This window comes from Saccopteryx bilineata, chromosome X (genome assembly GCF_036850765.1).
Source record: "Saccopteryx bilineata isolate mSacBil1 chromosome X, mSacBil1_pri_phased_curated, whole genome shotgun sequence".
NCBI lineage: Eukaryota > Metazoa > Chordata > Mammalia > Chiroptera > Emballonuridae > Saccopteryx > Saccopteryx bilineata.
Genome location: NC_089502.1, coordinates 98,393,682 through 98,412,237, shown reverse-complemented (window position 1 = coordinate 98,412,237; position 18,556 = coordinate 98,393,682). Strand labels below are relative to the sequence as shown.

At 51.7% G+C, this 18,556-nt stretch overlaps 1 protein-coding gene across 7 annotated transcripts; it reads right to left on the bottom strand.

Moving 5' to 3' along the window:
• Positions 1 to 2,267: 2,267 nt before the first annotated feature.
• On the bottom strand, positions 2,268 to 13,945 carry CDK16 (cyclin dependent kinase 16). Of its 7 annotated transcripts, none has more exons than XM_066248688.1 (17): positions 13,786 to 13,945; positions 8,978 to 9,185; positions 8,620 to 8,724; positions 8,267 to 8,418; positions 8,042 to 8,167; positions 7,695 to 7,751; positions 7,484 to 7,598; positions 6,711 to 6,805; positions 6,557 to 6,619; positions 6,184 to 6,307; positions 5,921 to 6,041; positions 5,712 to 5,809; positions 5,525 to 5,630; positions 5,397 to 5,460; positions 5,179 to 5,269; positions 3,594 to 3,671; positions 2,268 to 3,231 (listed from the first exon to the last, which is right to left on the bottom strand). In XM_066248688.1, exons 2-17 carry the CDS (start codon positions 9,177 to 9,179, stop codon positions 3,188 to 3,190), a joined length of 1,641 nt encoding a protein of 546 aa, XP_066104785.1. In that variant the 5' UTR covers positions 9,180 to 9,185; positions 13,786 to 13,945; the 3' UTR covers positions 2,268 to 3,187. The 7 variants fall into 7 exon arrangements, with proteins under 7 accessions (XP_066104785.1, XP_066104784.1, XP_066104781.1 ...); XM_066248687.1 differs by lacking the exon at positions 13,786 to 13,945 and adding an exon at positions 13,342 to 13,746; XM_066248684.1 differs by lacking the exon at positions 13,786 to 13,945 and having other exon boundaries at positions 2,269 to 3,231; positions 5,397 to 5,439.
• Positions 13,946 to 18,556: the final 4,611 nt, after the last annotated feature.

Here is an 18,556-nt window from a genome sequence, read left to right as displayed (position 1 = left end):
AGACCAAAAGTTTAAGAACCTAGGCACTTGGCATTTCTGTTGTGGGAAGCATTGCAGGATGTTTAACTGCATCTTTTTTTCCCCACTGCATCTCGTCTGCCACTATAAACCATTAGGACTCCCCAGACACTTAAGTGTCTCCAGACACTGCCAAATGGCCCCTGGGGATGGGGGTGGGGCAGCAGCTTTATCTCCAGTTCAGAACCACTGCACTAGGCTATGCCATTCTTTACTGTTAGGGCTCTTAGCCCTACCTGTTGGTGGTTATTTACTTTTCAATTACAGCTGACATTCAGTATTTCAGGTGTATGCTGGTCTGGCATCTACCTGTTGACTGGCTATCTCCACTTGATGATGCCACAAACTCCCCAAGACAGGCTCATGATTCTGGGTGTTTCAGTGACTTCCTTCACTTCACACCCATTCCCACAGGCAGTGACACACCTTGCCATCCCACACCTTTAAGTCCATGCACACAGGTGCCTGGGCCTGGAGTGTCCAGAACACCCTTTCCCTGCACAATTTCAACTCCCACCCCAATACACACAACCTCATAACTCACCTGTGTTCAGGTAACCTTTGCAGGGCAGGAATTGTCTTTATTACTATGATTTTAGCCCCCAGCTCAGACTTGGGTAGCCTGTCCTTACAATTCAAGCCTCCCCCTCCAGAGTTTCTCCACCTTCCAGAGACCAACCTCTGCCCACACCAATGACTACCACTTCCCAGATGAATTGTGTGAATGCTAGCGCTTTTAAATCTGGCCTCGCAATCCTGTCCATCTTTGCAAGGTCATTTTCACAGCCTCCCTCGCTGCCAGAGGATGGCACAGAAAGTCTGCAGAGTACCTTGTGGAAGCTACAGATGTTACAAGGAAACAGGCAGGGAGGGAGGGTGCTGTTTTCCCCGCTTCCCTCCCCCCTTTTGGGGACATGGCAGCCATTGTGGAACCATAGGTTTCAAGCGGAGAGATATCACTCAAGTGCTTTAGAGGGACATAGTGATTAGAAGCCCTTGGGCCCCTGTTGCTGGACTTCAGTAACCAGCCACTTATTTAGGCTATTACCTGCAGCATTTGCCTGGCCCTGTCCACCCCACCTATTCTGCCTGGAAGTATACTCTTGGCTTTACCTAAAATGGTGAGACAGGGGTTAGAAGTCTTAACTATGCTCATACCTGAGGCCAAGTCCCAGGATGTGCCATTCCATCTGTGCCTCTCACAAACCATTGCATCCTTCCCAGGATCATTTCACTCATGTCTCACCATGGTTTACATTACTTCCTGGACCAGTAATACAAACTTTTAGTTCTGATGGCCCCACTCCCAATTTTTATTTTTTATTTTTTACAGAGACAGAGTCAGAGAGAGGGATGACAGGGACAGACAGGAACGGAGAGATGAGAAGCATCAATTCTTTAGTTTTTCGTTGCATGTTGCGACACCTTAGTTGTTCATAGATTGCTTTCTCATATGTGCCTTGACCGGGGGCCTTCAGCAGACTGAATAACTCCTTGCTGGAGCCAGTGACCTTGGGGTCTCGAACCTGGGTCCTTCCGCATCCCAGTCTGACGCTCTATCCACTGCACCACCGCCTGGTCAGGCCCCACTCCCAATTTTTAATCCAAGTTTTATAGGATTTCCCTACCTACTCAGTGGTCTAAAATCTGTCTACTTACAGTCTATCTTAAACTGGCCTACCTCATGGTGTTCCAGTCAGACATGTGGTGGTCATACTGGGCCTCTCTGCCTTACTTCCCCACCTCCTGGTTTTTATTGGGTCAAGTGTCTTTCAAACAGCCTCTCTACAACTTCCTGTCTCCAACCTCTATCTGGCTTCCTCATATTCTTGGGTAAATCTAACCCCTCTTAGCCCATCCTCTTTTCAGCCTCCCCTACCTGCTTCAATTCAGTGTTCCATTGTTGCATGTGCAAGCCCTCAGATGCCTTTTCATAGTTGTAATGTGTTCCTGGCCCACTCCCAGTGCTCTCCTAGGTTATGGGGACCAGGTATGAATTCACTAAGGTCCTAGTACTCACCTGGGTCAAGTCCACCCTCACCAGAGACCAACCTCTGCCCACACCAATGACTCTACCACTTCCCAGATGAGTTGTGTGAATGCTAGCCCTTTTAAATCTGGCCTCGCAATCCTGTCCATCTTTGCAAGATCATTTTCACAGCCTCCCTCGCTGCCAGAGGATGGCAGGACCCTCACCCCATAGGGATTTGCAATCACATTTTTCACTTTAGACTTTTTAATATTTCATACAGCGATTATGGTGCATTCAGGAACCCAACCTCCCAAAACCCACCAGGAGGGCCCCCACCCATGCCCTCCCACCCCAATTGAGGGCCCCAGGGTTTAGAGTAGAGGAAGGGAAGGTAACCACCCATCTGGGGCTGACCCCAGAGACCGTCCCTGCCCTGCCTCACCTTCCCCAGAGGTTAGGGGTTAACACCTGGGCATAACCCCCCCATGTGCCCCTCTGTCCCTGCCTGTGCACATATATACACTTTGGCTCCTCACTGAGTTGGTCAGTTCCTGGCAGGGCCCCTACTCAACAGCACCGAGTGGGATGGGAGCAAGAGGGCTAGGCTAGTGAGACCCTGAGAAGGAAGGAAGCCCCAGATATGGAACTGCAGGAGGGAAAAGAGTGGGGGTCCCCCACCTCGTCCATCTCCCCGAGAGTCTCCAGTAGTCCTCAAGTACCCGTGGCTGAGGATGGCAAGCGGGGGGTGGGGGGTGGGTAGGAAGGCGAGTGGTTGAGGCATGCTTTCCCTTAGCCAACCCTGGGATTTGGTGATGGTCAGGGTTCTGAATAGGGGCTGTGTCCCTGCCTTGGAAGGCTGGGAGCGGGGCTTCATTGCACAAAATACTGTGGAAGGGCCACACGTGGGGGTGGGGCCCAGCCAGTCTGTATACAGAGATATTGCATTTAAAAAATGAAAACCTCATTTAAAATAATTAAAAAACAATAATGAATGAAAGAAAACAAAACAAAAAAGGCCCACTCAACATGAGGCAGGTGGGACAGGCAGGAAAGCAGGCAGGAGAAACCTCAGACCCAAGGCATCGCCACATCTCGTCTGAGTTGAGATCCCCAGCCTGGGATAACTCTGGACCCCTGGTTGGCCATGGGGTAGTGGTCCTGGGGGAGGGTAGGACGGGGAAGGGTACAGGCCTGGCCTCAGTGTGGGAGGCTGGCACGACCATGCTGTCCGCCGGCAACTACTAAGACACAGAGAGAAAGAGAGACAGACAGACCAGGTGAAGGAGCGATGACAGCTTTGTTAGCACCCAGCAGACAGGCCAATGGTTGGATGTTTGGACAGGCAGCAGGGAAAATGTGGGTGGGCGAGCATGAATCAGGCAGGTAGGCAGGCAGCAAGCAGGGAGAATGCAGTTGGGGGCTGCCCTGTGAGGGGTGTGGCATCCCTCCAGCCGCTGCCTGCTGGGGCCTGAGTCTGTGGCTTAGAACTCGGTGTCCACCACACGAAAAGCTGGCCTGCCTGCGGGCAAAAGCAGAGCGATGGCTGTTGGTGAAAAAGCAGGTAGGTGGATGGGGCAGGGAAGAGGGCAAGGGCCACACCTACCTGAATCAGGCATTGATGAAGAGCGAAGGTTGGCCTCCTTTTGTAGCTGGATCTCCTTTAGTGCAAATATGGAAGTAGCTATGCGTGGAGAAGAGACAGAGAAGTAGGGAATGACCCATGAGGCCATCCAGGACCACCTGGGCTTGCACATGCAACAATAGAACACTGCACTGAAGCAGGTAGGGCAGGCTCCCATATGGCTTCATTGGGGGAATCAGAAAAAGTTGCCCTTTCCCTGAGAGGCTTGACTTTCACCTGTCAACTAATCCCACACACAAACCAGCTACAATAGGAAAAATGGAATACGGACTATTACATGGCACCAAGAAATTGTTAATTTTGTCAAGTGTGATAATGATATTGTGATTACCACCTCTTAAGTCTAGGTGATGGTGTTTCAGATTTGATTTAGATTAGTTCAGTGCGGAGATACACAAAGTGGTCTTAGGTATGATGATGATATTGTTGTGTGTTTAAAAAATATTTTATAGATACATGCTGAAAAATATATCTGGAATTTGATTAAAAATAATCAGAGGGAATGTAGATAAGATCAGACTGGGCCCTGGCCGGTTGGCTCAGAGGTAGAACCTCGGCCTGGTGTGCTGGAGTCCGGCGGTTGATTCCGGCCAGGGCACACAGGAGAAGCGCCCATCTGCTTCTCCACCCCTCCCCCTCTCCTTCCTCTCTGTCTCTCTTCCCCTTCCGAAGCCAAGGCTCCATTGGAGCAAAGTTGGCCCAGGCACTGGGGATGGCTCTGTGGCGTCTGCCTCAGGTGCTGGAATGGCTCTGGTTACAACAGCATCGCCCCCTAGTGGGCATGCCGGGTGGATCCCGGTAGAGCACATGCAGGAGTCTGTCTGACTGCCTCCCTGTTTCCAACTTCAGAAAAATACAAAAAAATTTTTAAAAAGAATAATAAAAATAAGAAAAAAAAAAAAAAGATCAGACTGACCATGAATTGATGACCTGAGAGAGTACTTGGGGACTCATGCTATTTGGTCTAATACATAAACTTATCTAATTTTAAAATGTCCATATTAAATTTTATTAACCAATGTTACCTCAATAAGTTCAATTTTTCAAAATGTTCATATTAAAATTTTTTCAAAAGTCTTATGTAAAAAGAAAACACCCCATATAATTCCACTTAAGCAGAGTGCAAGGACAGGGAAAACTGATCTAAGTTGTTAGAAGTCCATCTAGTGTTAACCCTTGGGGAGGGTCTGGGAACATCTGAAGAAACCAAGAGGGCACTTCGGTGAAACTTCTCACATCCTATTTCTTGACCTGTATGCTGGTTTCATGTCTTAAGCTTGTGAAAATTCATTGTGCTGTATTCTTATGATCTGTGCATTTCTCAGTATATACTTTACAAGGAAATGTTTACTTTTAAAAAAGTAAAGTGATATTGTATCTATTCTTATGTATATTTGAAAATTTCCATGAAAGGTAAAAAGAACTTGTTTGTAATAAATACATCACACATGTGAACAAGGTGTGCCGAGCGTACACAGCCTGCTCAGCGGTCTGCAGTCCTTCCCTCAGCTCCCCACCAGCCACTCCACTCCCCCGCTCCACTCACTGTCAGGAAGTTTGTGGATCCGCTCCCCCAGACTGAGGAAGAATGGGTGTTTCATGGCGTCCTCTGCGGAGATCCGATTGCGACCTTCAAACTGAGTATGGAGGGGGGCAGGCAGTACTGACACTTTCACAGAGTAGATCTCTATTCCTCCCAAGGCTGGGGCTTCCCATTTCTCCACACTCCCAGCCCCCAAGGCTGCCTTAGGAAGGTGGTCTCACCTGCAGCAGTTTGGTGAGGAGATCAGCCCCTTCGCTGTCAAGTCTACCACAAGGACAAGAGGACCTGCTTTAAATTGAGTCTGGGCACTCTGGCCCTTCACACCCACCCACCCACCCACCCGCCTCACCGGGGTGCATGGCTCAGAAGGGCCTCAGCACGGTACTTGGGGTAGTTGTGTGTCTTAAACTCTTCGTTGGACAGGATGCCTGGCCATGTCTCCTCAGTTGGGGTTCCTGGCAGAAAGATGCATTACCCTAAGGATCTCAGGGGGCCTCCCTGCATGTCCCCAGTTCCTAGGGCTTGTGTCTCCTCACCCAAGATGCGGAAGATGAAGTGCAGCTGCTCCTCCACTGTGGAGCCTGGGAAGAGGGGCCGGCCTGTGGCCATCTCGTAGAAAATGCAGCCCACACCCCTGGGCAGGGAGGGCACAGTGAATAAACAGGGAAGTAGGTGACTGGTTGGCCATTGTGACCAAACACCAACTTCACTGCATGACCCCTGTCACAATTCCACCTGTGCTCACCACATGTCAATCTGGGTGGAGTAGTCTGTGGACCCGAGCAGGATGTCGGGGGGCCGGTACCACAGTGTCACCACCTCGTTGGAGTAGGTCTTTGTTGGAATTGACTTGGCCCGGGCCAGACCTGGTAGGTGGAGAGAAGGGGCGGCTGGAACTGAGGTGACTCTGGGCAGTCTGGGAGACTGAGACTAGGCGGTCATGGGGAAGGGAGAAGCTGGGAGAGTAAGGCTGCAAGAACACTGGGAAGAAGGCAAGACCGAGGGTACCAAAATCGGCCAGCTTGAGTTCTCCTCTCTCATTGATGAGCAAGTTCTGGGGCTTGAGGTCTCGGTGTAGCACCTTCTGCCGGTGGCAGTAGGCCAGGCCACGGAGCAGCTGGAACAGGAACAGCTGAGGACCCAGGAATGGCAGGCAGAGGTCAAAAAGTATTCAGCAGCCTGACTCCAAGCAGGAGTCAGCTCCCCTCCCAAACACAGACACTGAGCCCAGAGCCTTGTCTCACAAAAGAGGACAGGGCCCCGATGCCCTCCAATGGCTCACAGCAAAAAAGCCAAATGGGAAGTGGTTTCTGGGAGATTTGTGGGGTGTGGTGGGTGAGTGGGGGCCCCCTCATGCCCCTGCTTCCTGCCCCACACCCACTTTCACGTTGTGCACGTTGATGACGTTCCCACAGTCATCCAGGTACTGCTTCAGGTCCTTGTCCTGAGAAGAGTAGGTAGAAATGAGGGTCACATCCTGTGGCTCCTGGCCATCTCCCCACCTCCCTGTGGGACCCACTACCACCCAACCTTACCAGATACTCAAAGACAAGGGTGAGGGACTTCTCTGTGTGGATAATGTCATGCAGCGTGACGATGTTGGCATGTTTGAGGTCCTTGAGCAGGGACACTGCAGGAAGCATGGGGGGGGGGAGTCAGGGTCGTACCCTCAGGATAGAGATGAGGACTAGACAGGAAAGAGCCCAGGGTTTCCTTCCTTCAATGTGCAGCTTGGGGTGGTGGCTCACAGCCACCAGCTCTAACCCACCTAATTCCAGGAAGGTATGTTCCCATGTTCCAGATGTGGAAACTAAGGCGAAGAGAAGAGTACGGAACAAGAACATGGTACTGCAGCCCCAGGTTTGTGTGACACTAGATTTTCAAAACCCATTTTTGTTTTCTAGAAAGGAGCCTTGCTCCAATCCTCAGTACACAGGCCTGCAGCTTCATGTGAAACTGAGTTTGCACCCTCAATTTCTATGCAGTTCAAATTCATTGCATATGGTGTGGTATTCTGTCTGCAACTACTGTATCAAGTAAATTGGTGAACCATTTCAGGGATGTCCTCAGAACCAAAGCAAGAACCTTGCTTACCAATTTATCTGCCCCTTCTCCAAACAGGACCAGATTCCTGGTTACCCTGATTATTACCTAGAACTGTGCATGATGGGCACTTTCTCACAAAGCCCAGAGTACCGGGAGGGAAGTACTCAGATCGCCCAGTGTCTGTTCTCACTATGGGGTGTGTGTGCGCACACCATAGGGAGTGCATGGGGAGCCTGAAGCATATCTTCTTGGATGTCTGTACCTTCCCGGATGGCGGTGCAGGGCGCCCCTTCTTCATGTTCCAGCCTGATCTCCTTGAGTGCCACGAGGTTGTCTGTGAGCTTGCTTTTGCCTTTGTAAACGGTGGCATAGGTACCCTGGGGAATGGGGAACAGTTACAGGAGAGGAGCTTGAGGCTGCAGTGAGTTCCAACAACCCCCACCCCTATCACGAGGCTCCTGGATGACCCTCACCTCTCCCAGCTTGTCCAGCTTGATGTAGGTCTCCAGTTTCCCAAAGCCAATCTCGGACTGCAGGGTAAAGGAGGCAGGTTGAAGCAACCTCAGTGAAGGGGACTCGGGTTGGGGGGGAATGACAGGAGAGATGAAAAGAGAGGTGGAGGGTGAAGGAGGGAGGAGGAGAGGAGAGGGAGAAGGGGAAAGGAGAGGAGAGGGAGGAGGGGAAAGGAGAGGAGAGGGAGGAGGGGAAAGGAGAGGGAAGAGGGGAAAGGAGAGGGAGGAGGGGAGAGGAGGAGGAAGAGGAAGAGGAAGAGGAGGAGGGGGGAGAAGAGGTAGAAAGGACAGGAACAGAAGATGCTCACCAGGCTGACACGTCGGAGGCGGCGACTGAGGGGCTTGTCAAAGATAGGGCTATTGAGGGTCAGCTTCTCAAGGTAGCCCTCAGGCAGCCGTATGTCAGCTGGTAGTGACAGGCGCTTGTTGATGTCCTACAGGTAAGACAGGGGGAAACAGGACCATGAGCTCTACCGCCTCAGGCCCAATCCTCTTTTCCAGCCCCACCACGACCTGGACAGTGGGTTAAGCACCTCAGTGGAGATCTTGCGTGGGGGATGGTTGCGCATGCGCACCCTCACTGGCGACTGCACCTCATCTGAGGATGTGGCTGAAGCCTGGTCACTTTCCCCGTCAGACCCCATCTTCAAGTCAGACCCCATCTTCAAGTCCTCGTGTACAATCTCTGGTGGTGAGGATAGGGGTGGGGCAGGCCAGGTGGAGTCAAGAGCCCCAAGACACCCTCTTCCCCACAAACACATTACCTCATCAAACAGGTGTGTATACAGTTCCCAGAGCAGCCTGGGCTCCCTGACAAAGAGGGTGGCAAGGGCTAGGAAGGTTTAGACAAGTCAGAAAGGTTGAATGGGGCAGGGGGAATAGTCACCTAGTGGAGCACCCGGTTCCAGGGTTGAGCAGAGACTGTAGCTAGGCTGGGGCCCGGGACAGGCAGAGGTAACCAAAGGCCCAGGGCAGGCAGGCATCAGGAGGCCTGAGGGGGCCGGCAGAGTGTAGGAGAAGGGTAAAAGGAGGCTTGGGGCGGCTGGGGCAGGGAGGGTACCTTTCCTCCCCAAGGCCTGGGCAGAAAGCCAACAGAAGGGGCAGATGGACAGCGAGAGGGTATTAAGAGGATGGCAGGGAAGGGGGAGAAAATGGAGAAAGGAAAGTGAGAAGTTCAAGAGGAACTCGACTGGGAGGCAGCACCTGGGGACCAGTCTAGGGGCAGAAAGGGTCAGTAGACCCACCTGGTGCAGAACTGAGTAGTCCCCGACCAGAGCAAGGTTCCCCGGGGGCAGCACGGATGGGGGCCTCTCCAAGGTCACTGCCGCCGCCGCCGCCACTCTCATCCAGGCCTATCTGTTCAGGGGCACTGCTGGTCTTGTCTACACCTCGGCCCCCTCGGAGTGTCATTGACAGCTGCCGTTTGATCTTCTTCATCCGATCCATGGCGACCTGAGAGGGTGAGGAAGGAGGAGGGGTGCAGATGGGAATGGGTCCCATGAAGCATCTGCCTGACAACCATGGGCCTCCTAAAACCCATGACAACCTGCTGAGGCACACTGACACGAACTTGTATCAGTGCCCACTCAACCACTGTGGAGCCCTGGAACCACTCATGATTCCTGGAAACCTAGTATGGATGGGGACCCGTCAGTGCCTATGGCCAGCCCCTGGGGACCCTGCCCCTAAGTAGCCCACCTGAGTATTGAGTCTTGGGTGGCTAGCTGAGGGCAAAGGTACAGCTGATGGAATGTTGTTCTCTCTGGGAGAGTAGACAGCTCCACAGAAGGCATTCTTGGGTGCAGTAGTGGTGATGAACCCAGGCACAGGTGAGGGGAGATTGCCCAAGACATTTAAACGCCTGACATAACCCTGGGTATTCCCATAGAATGGCATTTTCCGCTAGTACGAGCCCAACATCACCCCCAACTGTCAAGGCAGAGTGCTCCTTATGGCCTCAAGGGCGCCCCTAGCAACCATCGTCATGGTGACTAGTGGACTACCCCACTGATAAATCCAAGTGAGGGGTGTGGGGTCCTGACCAGACCAAACCACTAGGTGGGGTTGTGGGGGGGAACTCAATGCATACCAGCTGTCCTGATGGCTCCTGGAAAGGTTCAATCAGGTTGGGACTCACAGGGTCTCACCCAGATTTTTAAAGGCCAGGTCCCACTTCTCCTCCACTTGATAATGTACCACATCTCCCTCATCATCCCCAATAAATGTCCTAGTCCTCAGTGTGGCCCATAAGGTCTTAGCCCATTCAGCCCCATTATCTCTCTGGCCTCACTTCCCTCTCGATCACTGCTAGTTGCTGTTCTGCAACCACCCCCAGCAGTCCCATCTCAGAGCCTTTGCACCAGCTGTTCCCAGGACCTGCAATACCCTACCCCCTGACTTCAAACACAGCTCACTCCCTCACCCCTTTCAGACCACTGCTCCGAGATAACCTATTTCATAGATAACCCCCCCACAAATAACCCTATTTAAAATCTCAACCATCCTGAGTTCCCTCACCTTGCCAATTATCCCCCCAAACTCATCACCTCCTCAGAAATGACACCATCTACTTATTGACTTATTTCTTTACTGTCTGTCTCCTCACCACCATAACTAGAAGGTCGGCTTCGCCAGGGTAGATTTCTGTCTGTTTAGGTCACGGCTATTTCCTGAGGACCTGGAACAGTGACTGATACAGAGTAGATGCTCAAAAAGTGCTTATGGCAGAATTAATGAAATCAGGGAGCTAAGGGCCTAGGACCAACCTCTGCCAGCATGAGCCAGGTGAGTCCCTGCTACTCACGAACAGTCCCAGACAAGGTGGCCCAGGGACACTGGCATCGGCAGGAAGATGACCTACCTAGATGGGGCTGCTGGAGGGAACGGGGCCACCAAAAGGCTTAGGCTGGCCTTCTTCTGCTTCCTCCTGGGCTCTGGGCCAGCAAGGAGGGAGAAAGACCTGTCCGAGGAACCATCTGGACGCACAGCAGGGCCTAAGATGGCCCTGGGCCCAAGGGAAGTGAAGCTAGATAGGCGGTCGAGGATGAGGCGGGGGCTGGATCCGAGGAGAGAAGTGGGTCATCTGTTACCTTGAAATCAGGTGTTACTCCAGTGGTCCCCATACCCCGCTTCTGCCTGCCTGACCTCACCCCCCTCAGGAGTAGAGGGGCCAGCCTAGTAGAAAATACCTCAGTGAAAAGGATGAGGTCCTCCATCCAGAGAACCCAGGATAACAACAACAAAATCGTGACCCAGGAGGCTGAACACTGGACCAGAGGCCGAGAAAGGTGAAGCATGGCCAGTCCCTAAAAACTGTTGTATGTATATACAGCACGGATACCCAGTCACTCAATTTGTCTGTTGTGGCAGGGAATGAAGAAGTTGTGGGTGGGGGAGACTTTAAGTGGGGTGTATGGACAATGAGGACGGAGCTGGAAGGAGCCATGGCTCCATGATGTCTAACTGGAAACTCTAAGGTCTAGACATGTTCCAGAGTTCAGTTTTGGGGGGATTTTAGAAAGATGTGGTACAAAATCTTTGTATCATGCAACATTCTAAGCAGTGGGGCCCTGGGTGGGTCCCTACGAGCAGAAACACTTGACCATTAATATGCAGTAAAACTTGAATACCCTCATACCCAAGGACACTTACTACCTTACACCACACTGACCACTGAGGAAAAAGTCATGACACCCTATTAACTCCCATAGGAATATACCATCCTTAGCCTGTCCAGATTCCCATAAGCACACACTGGACTTCAGTGTTCTCTTTCTTCAGTATACACTGGGTCTTCAAGAAATCCTCTGCATTTTAACTGCTATCAGTACCTGCAATTACCTTTTATCTCTAACTGCTGCCATAACCTAAGTTAACTCCTACAGCTACATTCTTGGGCCCCTCCCAGGCCCAGCTGCCTGTTAGCTTCTCAACAGCACCCTGTTAGCACACTGTTCTCCCTACATGATCCTGACCCTTATTAACATGCACTTGGGACCCTCTACAGCTGACCCACATTAGCACTCACTGGATTTTCACACTGCCCTAAATCCCATTAACACAAAGTGAACGTCAGAAAGCCCTGACCTGTTTAGCCCACACTCAGACCTCTCTGCATCTGTGACGTTCATTAACGCATATTCTGGTCCTCCCACTATCCTGTGTCCGCCACTTCCCATCAGCACAGGAGTTGAACCTTCACTTCACCCTGACCCCTGTTAGCACACACTGAGCCACACACAGTGCCTCCCCATTAGCACACCCTGAACCCTTACTCAGCCCTATCTCCAGGGACAATTCCACTGTTTTATAATGGCCTGACCCTCATTAGTAAACACAGGTCTTCTTCATTCAGCCTGAACCCCGATTAGCACACACTTCAGCCATCCATGGCTCTAATCCACTTTAGCACACCTACACCTTCATATATTCCTGTTCCTTATTTCTCTTTCCTTCCACTTGTCCACAGCCATACCCCCATTAGCTCTCCCTGGAATCTCAATACATCCCAGTCTTCCAATGTACACAAGCATACACTATCTTCACAATGTTCTGACTCTTACTAGCATATTCCAGACCTCATAGAACTCTGACTCTCCCCCCCTAGCACCTCCATGGCTCTAAAACCACATTAGCAAGTCACTCGAACTTCATGTATCTTAGCACATCCTAGAGTTTCACATCCCCAGTCCTCATGGACACGCAAGCATCTTACATCATCTTGATCCTGAATATACACTGAACCTTACAGTGCTAAGCCACTTCTCTCACCCCCCCATCCCACACTATATATTGACAACTGATAGCTATTAGCTATTAAGCTCAGGTGTTCCACCACTCTGCTCCCATAAACTTAGAATGGGCCTCATACTACCCAGACTTTTATTACCACATGCGCAAACCCGCTACAACAATAAACCCCATTAATAAACTCTCAATGCACCATTCTTCCACTCCCCTCCCCTCCATGAGCACACTCTGGACCCCCACACACTGCAGTACCTCATGGACAAATACACAGTATTAACACCACTCTGGCCCCTCATACCACACAGGACCTCAAACCCTGATCCTATTAGCACACCTTCGGGTACCCCTACCACCTTATTCTCCCTCCGCCCCCACCTTAACACAGAGGGCCCTTATACAGCTCGAACTCTATCTGCATATCTCAGCAGTTCTCTCACATCCGCTTGCCCATTATACACGCTAGAGTCTCTCCACCTCCCTGCACCATCCCCTCACATTTGCACACACTGGGCCTCAAACCTTACATAGATCCAACCCCTCCATAACGTCCCCTTAGCAAACCTCAACTCTTTCACCACTGTCACCCATTTCCATACTCTCTAGTTCTTTGATCACCCTGCTCCCCGTTAGGACCTACAGTACTTCCCATCCCCAGCTCTCACACCGGGCCCAGGGCGGGGCCAAGGTCAGGGAGGCCCTGAATGACCCCCCTGCCGCGGTGCATTCTGGGCAATTCGCTGCAGAGAGGGGGCCCATGCCAGTGGTGCAGCCCCGACCTTTGGGCACCGCCCGGGGTCTAGGTTGGCTCTGTAGGAAAAAGGGCAGCAGCCCCCACCCCACATCTCGGTGACGCGCTCACCGGCGGGGGCGCGCGAGCAACCTCAGCGCCGCGGGACCGGCGCGGAGGCGCCTGGGGCGGCGGCCCGGGCTGAGGCCGCGCGACCTCCTTCTCCTCCTCCTGTGCGCCGCAGGCGCCCGTCCCAGTAGTCTTCGGCCATGGCTGCTGGGCCCGGGCCGCCGCCGGCTGAGGAGGAGGAGGCGGCGGCGGCGGCGGTGGCTGAGGCGGAGGCGGCGTCCCGCTCAGCCGGCCATGAGCTTGGCCGCTGCGGGCGGTGCCCTCGGGCTTGTTGGTGTTGCTTCGAATCCGAGAGCTCACGGCGGCTCGCGACTCAGATCTCACTGCCCGCGGAGACGCGGCGGATCCCAGGGCCGAACTGCCTAGGACCCAACCACCGCGCGCGCCGCGTTCCGCGCATGCGCACGCACGCGCTGGACTGGGTGAAGAGGGAAGGAGGGGACTCACCTCGGACTGCACGTACCAAGAGACCCGTCCGCCGCGGGAGGGGGCGCGGCCATTGCGCGCCCACCAGGGAATGTGCTGCCAGCCCTGAAACGGCGCCAGGGAGAAGTGTAGAGGTTATTTAGTACCCAGTTCCGATCGTGCAAGAAGTTTGCTAGTAAGTGAGCAGGAGCTACTAGTCACCAGCGTATTAATTACCACTCGTTCTCCCTATTCGATCTCACTTGGTACATCCCCATGGTGGCAAACGGGACTTTTGCAAGGAGGAAAGACAGATGAGGCTGTCAGTCCTAGTCCCTTGAGGCGCCTCGGGAGGTAGGGATCTTAAAGGTTCCGAGATGACTTTTTTGGGAGAGGCGGCCTGGAGAATCATTAGCCTTTACCTGCCCAGCTGTGCTCCCTCCCACCCCCTTACTCCCACACCGCTAGCTTATTCCCACTGTGATGGTGTGTGCGGCCCCGCCCTTTGAGATTGTCGCCCAGCCAATCGGACTCGCTCCCTGGGGTGAGGCAGTGCAAGAATGAAGGGCGTAGCTGTCCTGAAGAGGCGTGATTTCGCTGCGTACTACGCCTCTTGTCGGTTTTCATCGCCGGGAGGCGGGCCCTCCTTTTTGTTCTGAGCTCCTTTCATCATAGGCTGAATACCCCGCAAAGTGATTGGTCTAAAGAGCGCTCAATCAACTTTTCTCACGCCTTTAACCCCTCCCACTCCCCACCCCTCTTCAGTGAAGCTCACGGGGTGGAGCCTAGGCTGAAAAGAAAGAGGGACCTTTAGACCCGCCAGTAAATTACTGCGCTTGTCTGCGACTTTGGGCCGATACAGGGGTTCCTTTTCAGCTTCATGAGAGCTTTTACGTTTGCTTCCTGAATTGGGTTTTCCTGCCACCTCTTAACTATTTTTGGAGACCAGAGCTTTGCCCGTGGCTTTTCCGGTTCTGCGGTTTTCTGTTCTATTTACTGGGTGCCTGTGTCAAGCACTGCCAGACAGACTTAATCCCTCACCCCTCTCTGCCTGGAAAACTACAATCAAGCCCAGCTCAAATGGTGGCAATTTTGATCAGGCCTTCCGGGACATCGCTACACTGCACCCCAGTCCAAAACCAGCTTCGCCGTCTCTTCTGGGCTTCCCTTTAAGACAGCCTTGCTTATACCAGTTAAATTTTTCAGTAAGGTTTTATACTAGTGGCGAGATACCAGACCATGACGACAGTGGAAATACTGTATTTTAAAAATAAAAAAAAATTAGTTACTGATTTTACAGAGGTGGGGGAACGAGTTGCTTCACTCTAGCTGTTCATTGGTTGCTTGTGGTATGTGCCTTGACCCGTCAAGCCCAGGGTTTCAAACCTGACACCTCAGCGTGCCAGGTTGACGCCTTATCCACTGAGCCACCAGAGGCCAGGCGAAACTCTATATCTGACAAAAGTCCACTGCAGGCTAGACAATTAGGTCCACCCCTTCTCTGACCTCATCTCCTACCCTTTCTCTCACTCCACTCTAGCCATACTAGTCTCCTAGCTGTTCCTGAATAAAGCAGGCACAGTCCAGCCTCTGGGACTTTGCACTTGCGGTTGTTCTCTTTCCTCAGAATGCTCTTCCTTCATATCCACGCCTCATCCCCTCACTTCTTCCAAGTCCTTGCTTCAGCGTCACCTTCTTCACGAAGCCTTCTCTGACTACCCTACTTAAGATGCCTACCTGCCGCCTCATCATTCCAGATCCCCAGACCTGGCTTTTAAATTTTTTTTAGGTAAGAGAAGGGTAAACCGTGAGGCAGACTTCTGCATGTACCCCTCCAGGATCCACCTAGCATCCTCATCTTAGGCCCATGCTCCAGTACCAAGCTGTTTTTATTGCCTGAGGCCAATGTGCTTGTACCAACTGAGCCATCCTCAGCACCCAGAGACACACTCAAACCAATCTAGCCACTGGCTGCTGGAGGGGAAGAGGGTGAGAAGAGGGGGGCCCTGGCTTGTGGCTCAGTGGATAGAGTAGGCCTGGTATGCAGACAGGGCACACAGAGAAGCGACCATCTGCTTCTCTCTCCCTGCCTCTCCTTCTTGCCCTCTCCCCCTCCTGTAGCCAGTAGCTTGATTGGTTTGATCCTGTCCCTAGGTGCTGAGGATGACCCAGTTGGTCCGAGCACATTGGCCTCAGGCACTAAAAATAGCTTAGTACTGGAGTTATCTGCCCCAGATGGGGTTGCCAGGTGGATCCCAGATAGGATGCACGCAGGAGTCTGCTTCATGATCTCCCAATCTACCCTCCTCACCTTAAAAAAAAAACAAAAACGGGGAGGGATAAGGAAGCATCTCTTCTTCTGTGTGGCCTGACTAGGAATCAAACCCAGGATGTCCAAACACCTGGCTGATGTGATATCCACTGAGCAACTGGCCAGGGCCTCTTCTATAGGCCTTTTCAGTGGCACCAATCAACTTTTATTTCTAAGGGTGATTTTTTTTTAATTTATTTTTATTTTTAGAGAGGAGAGAGAGAGAGAGAGAGAGAGACAGAGAGAGGAGAGGCCGAGAGAGAGAGGGGGGAGGAGCTGGAAGCATCAACTCCCATATGTGCCTTGACCAGGCAAGCCCAGGGTTTCGAACCAGCGACCTCAGCATTTCCAGGTCGGCGCTTTATCCACTGCGCCACCACAGGTCAGGCCTCTAAGGGTGATTTTTAAGACTTTATTCTTTTGAGAAGAGATGGGGGGGGCAGGAAGCATCAACTCCCATATGTACCTTGACCAGACAAGCCCAGGGTTTGGAACTGGCAACCTTCCAGGTCGATGGTTATCAGCTACACAACCACAGGTCAAGTACCAATCAACTTCTAACACAATTTACTTACTGTTTGTCTCTTCCAGGTCTCAACCCTGGCAGAATATCCAGCCCCACTCCCTCAGGACAGGGATCTTTTCAATCCATTGTAGTCTCCTATACCATAAGCACTCAACAAATATTTGAATGCCTAAATGGCAAGTAGTTCTAGGCAGAGAGGAGACAACCTTGTCCCATCCTGTTCTTTTTGTCTGCTGGGTGCAGGGGGCTAAGTGCAGTCACCCAATCCCAGCCCACTGAGCCCTATGTTGGTGTTATAAGGGTAGACAAACATGACAAGTAAAATGGCATGTGTTGGAGAACTAGAACTAAGAATCTAGCAGGATTCATGGTTCTTCACAAAGCTTATTCTTTTTTAAAGATTTTTATTTATTCTTTTTTAAAGAGAGAAAAAAAGGGGGGGGGGAAGAGCAGAAGGCATCAACTCCCATATGTGCCTTGATCAGGCAAGCCCAGGGGTTTGAACTAGTGACCTCAGTGTTCCAGGTCAATGCTTTATCCACTGTGCCACCACAAGTCAGGTGCTGAAGCTTTTCTTGAAGTAGGGTGTCAGATGCAAATAATGTAGCAAGGAGCCCAACTGGTGGTGGCACAGTGGATAGAGCATCAACCTGGGATGCTGAGGTCACCAGCTTGAGCGTGGGTTCATCTGGCTTGAGTATGGGATCAACATGATCCCAGTCTCTGGCTCAAGCACAGGGTCACTGGCTTGGCTGGAGTTTCCTCAGTCAAGGCAAGAGAAGTGCCACAGCCATGACTTGATGCTTCTCATCTCTCTCCTTCGCAAAAAATAAAGTAGAAAGGGGATCCAGTAGCTGTGGTGGTGAAGCAAGGGATAAGTATCTGGAGAAAATCAGCTGTAATTGAGGACCCCGTGATCAAAGTGTCTTAAATACCTATGGAGCTGGGATAATGAAAGGGGGCAGAGGAATTCTGTGTGCAAGCCTGATGCTGCAGTAGTGGACATAGTGGACAGAGGTGTGGAGTGTTTGGGGTACTTGAGTAGCAATAATGGAAAAAGTGCCTGTGGTGGGAAAACCTCCATTGGACCTAGACAGCTAGCATCATAACTAACTAGATGCCAGAGGCAAAGGACCTCGTCCCCAGTGTCCTGGTAAAGAATAAAAAGTGTATGTAAACCTGATTTATTGATGTCGCCCCATTAAAAAAATAAAATTATTTTTTTTAAAAAGTGTACATAAAAAGATGAGGTCAACCAAAGAAAAATGAAAAGTCACAAGAAAAAGGTGGCCAAGGGCACACATTGTACCTGGGGTCTAAAGCTGGCCCAGAGGCAGTGGTTGTGGGGACAGGCTGTGATGGGTGTCCCAGGGTCAGGGACAGGTTTTGCCATTCCCAAGACCCAGGTTTGAGTGAAGGGATGAGTAGTCTAAGTGGCTGGGTGGGAGACAGAGGTATGAATGGCATCTTCAGGCATCAAGTGGCCAGACTGGTACTTTCAATTGTCTGGAAAATTGAGCCAAGACAAGGGACAGACAGAGCATGAAGTCCTGGTCGGGCCTGAGGTAAGCCTCCTACTTCCCACTTCAATCAGCAACCCACAGCTGACACTTTTCAAAGTTAGGAGACCTCAGGACATGCACAGACAGATAAACAGGGTGGTGGGTGGGGGTGGGAAGAAAAAGGTTAGGGTAGGGCAGTAAAAGGTCTTTTCCTCTACAGATGTCCTCAGCTAAATATTTTCATAAAAACTGTAAGGCCCTCCTGCAGCAGCAAGGTTGAACTAATGGCACCACAGGCATTCCTGGCTCTGGGAACCATAGCGTAAAGGCTTGTCTAGGGTCTGAGTGCTTCGAGTCAGGTGGGAAGGCATCCGCTCCAATGACATAAGCCACACTGACCCTACGTCTGTATGGCAGGAATGTTAGGAGACAGAGAAGGCAGGATTGGAATCCAGCTCAAATAAACTGGACCCA

Coding starts and splice junctions, on each gene's coding strand:
- CDK16 (XM_066248688.1), bottom strand. CDS start 9,179: ATGGATCGGATGAAGAAGATCAAACGGCAGCTGTCAATGACACTCCGA. Junction 5,270..5,396: donor TCCTCACCAAACTGCTGCAG/GTGAGACCACCT, acceptor CTCCATACTCAG/TTTGAAGGTCGCAATCGGAT. Junction 3,672..5,178: donor GATCCACAAACTTCCTGACA/GTGAGTGGAGCG, acceptor CTCCACGCATAG/CTACTTCCATATTTGCACTA.